The 7,513-nt window shown below is 54.2% G+C and overlaps 1 protein-coding gene across 1 annotated transcript; it reads left to right on the top strand.

The window, feature by feature from the left end:
- Positions 1-332: 332 nt before the first annotated feature.
- LOC139554805 (mucin-7-like) lies at positions 333-896 on the top strand (the record flags this gene model as incomplete). The annotated part of the gene is made up of 1 exon (XM_071367959.1): positions 333-896. A coding segment is annotated over one exon (564 nt), but the record flags the coding sequence as incomplete, so codon positions are not given.
- Positions 897-7,513: the final 6,617 nt, after the last annotated feature.

Below are 7,513 nucleotides of genomic sequence, written 5' to 3'. Positions count from 1 at the left end.
CTCCTATTACGACCACTGCAGCTCCTATTACGACCACTGCAGCTCCTATTACGACCACTGCAGCTCCTACTACGACCACTGCAGCTCCTACTACGACCACTGTAGCTCCTATTACGACCACTGTAGCTCCTCCTACGACCACTGCAGCTCCTACTACGACCACTGCAGCTCCTACTACGACCACTACAGCTCCTACTACGACCACAGCAGCTCCTACTACGACCACTGCAGCTCCTACTACGACCACTGTAGCTCCTATTACGACCACTGTAGCTCCTCCTACGACCACTGCAGCTCCTACTACGACAACTGCAGCACCTACTACGACAACTGCAGCACCTACTACGACAACTGCAGCTCCTACTACGACCACTGCAGCTCCTACTACGACCACTGCAGCTCCTATTACGACCACTGCAGCTCCTACTACGACCACTGCAGCTCCTACTACGACCACTGCAGCTCCTACTACGACCACTGTAGCTCCTCCTACGACCACTGCAGCTCCTACTACGACCACTGCAGCTCCTACTACAACAACTGCAGCACCTACAACCACAACTGCAGCACCTACAACCACAACTGCAGCACCTACTACTGCAAATGCAGCTCCTACTACTGCAAATGCAGCTCCTACTACGACAGCTACAACTGAAGCTCCTACGACCTCTACAACAGCAACACCTGCAACGACAACTGCAGCTCCTACGACAACTGCAGCACCTACTACGTCAACTGCAGCATCCAAAACAACTGCAGCACCTACTACGACAACTGCAGCACCTACTACGACAACTGCAGCACCTACTACGACAACTGCAGCACCTACTACGACAACTGCAGCTCCTACGACGACCACTGCAGCACCTACTACGACAACTGCAGCACCTACTACGACCACTGCAGCTCCTATTACGACCACTGCAGCTCCTACTACGACAACTGTAGCTCCAACAACTACTTCTGCAGCACCTACAACAACAACTGCAGCATCCAAAACAACTGCAGCACCTACTACGACAACTGCAGCACCTACTACGACACCTACTACGACAACTGCAGCACCTACTACGACAACTGCAACACCTACTACGACAACTGCAGCACCTACTACGACAACTGCAGCACCTGCTACGACAACTGCAGCACCTGCTACGACAACTGCAGCACCTGCTACGACAACTGCAGCACCTGCTACGACAACTGCAGCACCTGCTACGACAACTGCACCAACTGAAGCTCCTATGACCTCTACAACAGCAACACCTGCAACGACAACTGCAGCTCCTACGACAACTGCAACACCTACGACAACTGCAGCACCTACGACAACTGCAGCACCTGCTACGACAACTGCAGCACCTACAACCACAACTGCAGCACCTACTACGACCACTGCAGCACCTACTACGACAACTGCAGCACTTACTACGACAACTGCAGCTCCTACGACAACTGCAGCTCCTATTACGACCACTGCAGCTCCTATTACGACCACTGCAGCTCCTATTACGACCACTGCAGCTCCTACTACGACCACTGCAGCTCCTACTACGACCACTGTAGCTCCTATTACGACCACTGTAGCTCCTCCTACGACCACTGCAGCTCCTACTACGACCACTGCAGCTCCTACTACGACCACTGCAGCTCCTACTACGACCACTGCAGCTCCTACTACGACCACTGCAGCTCCTACTACGACCACTGCAGCTCCTACTACGACCACTGTAGCTCCTATTACGACCACTGCAGCTCCTCCTACGACCACTGCAGCTCCTACTACGACCACTGCAGCTCCTACTACGACCACTGCAGCTCCTACTACGACCACTGCAGCACCTACTACGACCACTGCAGCACCTGCTACGACAACTGCAGCACCTGCTACGACAACTGCAGCACCTGCTACGACAACTGCAGCACCTGCTACGACAACTGCAGCACCTACAACCACAACTGCAGCACCTACAACCACAACTGCAGCACCTACTACTGCAAATGCAGCTCCTACTACGACAGCTACAACTGAAGCTCCTACGACCTCTACAACAGCAACACCTGCAACGACAACTGCAGCACCTACTACGACAACTGCAGCACCTACTACGACAACTGCAGCACCTACTACGACAACTGCAGCACCTGCTACGACAACTGCAGCACCTGCTACGACAACTGCAGCACCTGCTACGACAACTGCAGCACCTGCTACGACAACTGCAGCACCTACAACCACAACTGCAGCACCTACTACTGCAAATGCAGCTCCTACTACGACAGCTACAACTGAAGCTCCTACGACCTCTACAACAGCAACACCTGCAACGACAACTGCAGCTCCTACGACAACTGCAGCACCTACGACAACTGCAGCACCTACGACAACTGCAGCACCTACGACAACTACAGCACCTACTACGACAACTGCAGCACCTACTACGACAACTGCAGCACCTACTACGACAACTGCAGCTCCTACGACAACTGCAGCTCCTATTACGACCACTGCAGCTCCTATTACGACCACTGCAGCTCCTATTACGACCACTGCAGCTCCTACTACGACCACTGCAGCTCCTACTACGACCACTGTAGCTCCTATTACGACCACTGTAGCTCCTCCTACGACCACTGCAGCTCCTACTACGACCACTGCAGCTCCTACTACGACCACTGCAGCTCCTACTACGACCACTGCAGCTCCTACTACGACCACTGCAGCTCCTACTACGACCACTGCAGCTCCTATTACGACCACTGCAGCACCTACTACGACCACTGCAGCACCTGCTACGACAACTGCAGCACCTGCTACGACAACTGCAGCACCTGCTACAACAACTGCAGCACCTGCTACGACAGCTACAACTGAAGCTCCTACGACCTCTACAACAGCAACACCTGCAACGACAACTGCAGCTCCTACGACAACTGCAGCACCTACTACGTCAACTGCAGCTCCTACAGACAACTGCAGCACCTGCTACGACAACTGCAGCACCTACTACGACAACTGCAGCACCTACTACGACAACTGCAGCACCTACTACGACAACTGCAGCTCCTACGACGACAACTGCAGCACCTGCTACGACAACTGCACCAACTGAAGCTCCTACGACCTCTACAACAGCAACACCTGCAACGACAACTGCAGCTCCTACGACAACTGCAACACCTACGACAACTGCAGCACCTACGACAACTGCAGCACCTGCTACGACAACTGCAGCACCTACAACCACAACTGCAGCACCTACTACGACAACTGCAGCACCTACTACGACAACTGCAGCACTTACTACGACAACTGCAGCTCCTACGACAACTGCAGCTCCTATTACGACCACTGCAGCATCCTATTACGACCACTGCAGCTCCTATTACGACCACTGCAGCTCCTACTACGACCACTGCAGCTCCTACTACGACCACTGTAGCTCCTATTACGACCACTGTAGCTCCTCCTACGACCACTGCAGCTCCTACTACGACCACTGCAGCTCCTACTACGACCACTGCAGCTCCTACTACGACCACTGTAGCTCCTATTACGACCACTGTAGCTCCTCCTACGACCACTGCAGCTCCTACTACGACCACTGCAGCTCCTACTACGACCACTGCAGCTCCTACTACGACCACTGCAGCTCCTACTACGACCACTGCAGCTCCTACTACGACCACTGCAGCTCCTACTACGACCACTGTAGCTCCTATTACGACCACTGTAGCTCCTCCTACGACCACTGCAGCTCCTACTACGACCACTGCAGCTCCTACTACGACCACTGCAGCTCCTACTACGACCACTGCAGCTCCTACTACGACCACTGCAGCTCCTACTACGACCACTGCAGCTCCTACTACGACCACTGCAGCTCCTACTACGACCACTGCAGCTCCTACTACGACCACTGCAGCTCCTACTACGACCACTGCAGCTCCTATTACGACCACTGCAGCACCTACTACGACCACTGCAGCACCTGCTACGACAACTGCAGCACCTGCTACGACAACTGCAGCACCTGCTACGACAACTGCAGCACCTGCTACGACAACTGCAGCACCTGCTACGACAACTGCAGCACCTACTACGACAACTGCAGCACCTGCTACGACAACTGCAGCACCTGCTACGACAACTGCAGCACCTGCTACGACAACTGCAGCACCTGCTACGACAACTGCACCAACTGAAGCTCCTATGACCTCTACAACAGCAACACCTGCAACGACAACTGCAGCTCCTACGACAACTGCAACACCTACGACAACTGCAGCACCTACGACAACTGCAGCACCTGCTACGACAACTGCAGCACCTACTACGACAACTGCAGCACCTACTGACAACTGCAGCACCTACTACGACAACTGCAGCACTTACTACGACAACTGCAGCTCCTACGACAACTGCAGCTCCTATTACGACCACTGCAGCTCCTATTACGACCACTGCAGCTCCTATTACGACCACTGCAGCTCCTACTACGACCACTGCAGCTCCTACTACGACCACTGTAGCTCCTATTACGACCACTGTAGCTCCTCCTACGACCACTGCAGCTCCTACTACGACCACTGCAGCTCCTACTACGACCACTGCAGCTCCTACTACGACCACTGCAGCTCCTACTACGACCACTGCAGCTCCTACTACGACCACTGCAGCTCCTACTACGACCACTGCAGCTCCTACTACGACCACTGTAGCTCCTCCTACGACCACTGCAGCTCCTACTACGACCACTGCAGCTCCTACTACGACCACTGCAGCTCCTACTACGACCACTGCAGCTCCTACTACGACCACTGCAGCTCCTACTACGACCACTGCAGCTCCTACTACGACCACTGCAGCACCTACTACGACCACTGCAGCACCTACTACGACAACTGCAGCACCTGCTACGACAACTGCAGCACCTGCTACGACAACTGCAGCACCTGCTACGACAACTGCAGCACCTGCTACGACAACTGCAGCACCTACAACCACAACTGCAGCACCTACAACCACAACTGCAGCACCTACTACTGCAAATGCAGCTCCTACTACGACAGCTACAACTGAAGCTCCTACGACCTCTACAACAGCAACACCTGCAACGACAACTGCAGCACCTACTACGACAACTGCAGCACCTACTACGACAACTGCAGCACCTACTACGACAACTGCAGCACCTGCTACGACAACTGCAGCACCTGCTACGACAACTGCAGCACCTGCTACGACAACTGCAGCACCTGCTACGACAACTGCAGCACCTGCTACGACAACTGCAGCACCTACAACCACAACTGCAGCACCTACTACTGCAAATGCATCTCCTACTACGACAGCTACAACTGAAGCTCCTACGACCTCTACAACAGCAACACCTGCAACGACAACTGCAGCTCCTACGACAACTGCAGCACCTACGACAACTGCAGCACCTACGACAACTGCAGCACCTCTACGACAACTACAGCACCTACTACGACAACTGCAGCACCTACTACGACAACTGCAGCACTTACTACGACAACTGCAGCTCCTACGACAACTGCAGCTCCTATTACGACCACTGCAGCTCCTATTACGACCACTGCAGCTCCTATTACGACCACTGCAGCTCCTACTACGACCACTGCAGCTCCTACTACGACCACTGTAGCTCCTATTACGACCACTGTAGCTCCTCCTACGACCACTGCAGCTCCTACTACGACCACTGCAGCTCCTACTACGACCACTGCAGCTCCTACTACGACCACTGCAGCTCCTACTACGACCACTGCAGCTCCTATTACGACCACTGCAGCACCTACTACGACCACTGCAGCACCTGCTACGACAACTGCAGCACCTGCTACGACAACTGCAGCACCTGCTACAACAACTGCAGCACCTGCTACGACAGCTACAACTGAAGCTCCTACGACCTCTACAACAGCAACACCTGCAACGACAACTGCAGCTCCTACGACAACTGCAGCACCTACTACGTCAACTGCAGCTCCTACAACAACTGCAGCACCTACTACGACAACTGCAGCACCTACTACGACAACTGCAGCACCTACTACGACAACTGCAGCACCTACTACGACAACTGCAGCTCCTACGACGACAACTGCAGCACCTGCTACGACAACTGCACCAACTGAAGCTCCTATGACCTCTACAACAGCAACACCTGCAACGACAACTGCAGCTCCTACGACAACTGCAACACCTACGACAACTGCAGCACCTACGACAACTGCAGCACCTGCTACGACAACTGCAGCACCTAAAACCACAACTGCAGCACCTACTACGACAACTGCAGCACCTACTACGACAACTGCAGCACTTACTACGACAACTGCAGCTCCTACGACAACTGCAGCTCCTATTACGACCACTGCAGCTCCTATTACGACCACTGCAGCTCCTATTACGACCACTGCAGCTCCTACTACGACCACTGCAGCTCCTACTACGACCACTGTAGCTCCTATTACGACCACTGTAGCTCCTCCTACGACCACTGCAGCTCCTACTACGACCACTGCAGCTCCTACTACGACCACTGCAGCTCCTACTACGACCACTGCAGCTCCTACTACGACCACTGCAGCTCCTACTACGACCACTGCAGCTCCTACTACGACCACTGTAGCTCCTATTACGACCACTGTAGCTCCTCCTACGACCACTGCAGCTCCTACTACGACCACTGCAGCTCCTACTACGACCACTGCAGCTCCTACTACGACCACTGCAGCTCCTACTACGACCACTGCAGCTCCTACTACGACCACTGCAGCTCCTACTACGACCACTGCAGCTCCTACTACGACCACTGCAGCTCCTACTACGACCACTGCAGCTCCTATTACGACCACTGCAGCACCTACTACGACCACTGCAGCACCTGCTACGACAACTGCAGCACCTGCTACGACAACTGCAGCACCTGCTACGACAACTGCAGCACCTGCTACGACAACTGCAGCACCTGCTACGACAACTGCAGCACCTACAACCACAACTGCAGCACCTACAACCACAACTGCAGCACCTACTACTGCAAATGCAGCTCCTACTACGACAGCTACAACTGAAGCTCCTACGACCTCTACAACAGCAACACCTGCAACGACAACTGCAGCACCTGCTACGACAACTGCAGCACCTGCTACGACAACTGTAGCACCTGCTACGACAACTGCAGCACCTGCTACGACAACTGCAGCACCTGCTACGACAACTGCAGCACCTGCTACGACAACTGCAGCACCTACAACCACAACTGCAGCACCTACTACTGCAAATGCATCTCCTACTACGACAGCTACAACTGAAGCTCCTACGACCTCTACAACAGCAACACCTGCAACGACAACTGCAGCTCCTACGACAACTGCAGCACCTACGACAACTGCAGCACCTACGACAACTGCAGCACCTACGACAACTACAGCACCTACGACAACTGCAGCACCTGCTACGACAACTGCAGCACCTACA

The sequence above is a fragment of the Salvelinus alpinus genome, chromosome 26 (assembly GCF_045679555.1).
Source record: "Salvelinus alpinus chromosome 26, SLU_Salpinus.1, whole genome shotgun sequence".
Classification (NCBI taxonomy): Eukaryota; Metazoa; Chordata; class Actinopteri; order Salmoniformes; family Salmonidae; genus Salvelinus; species Salvelinus alpinus.
This window is presented reverse-complemented; position numbering and strand designations above follow the sequence as displayed.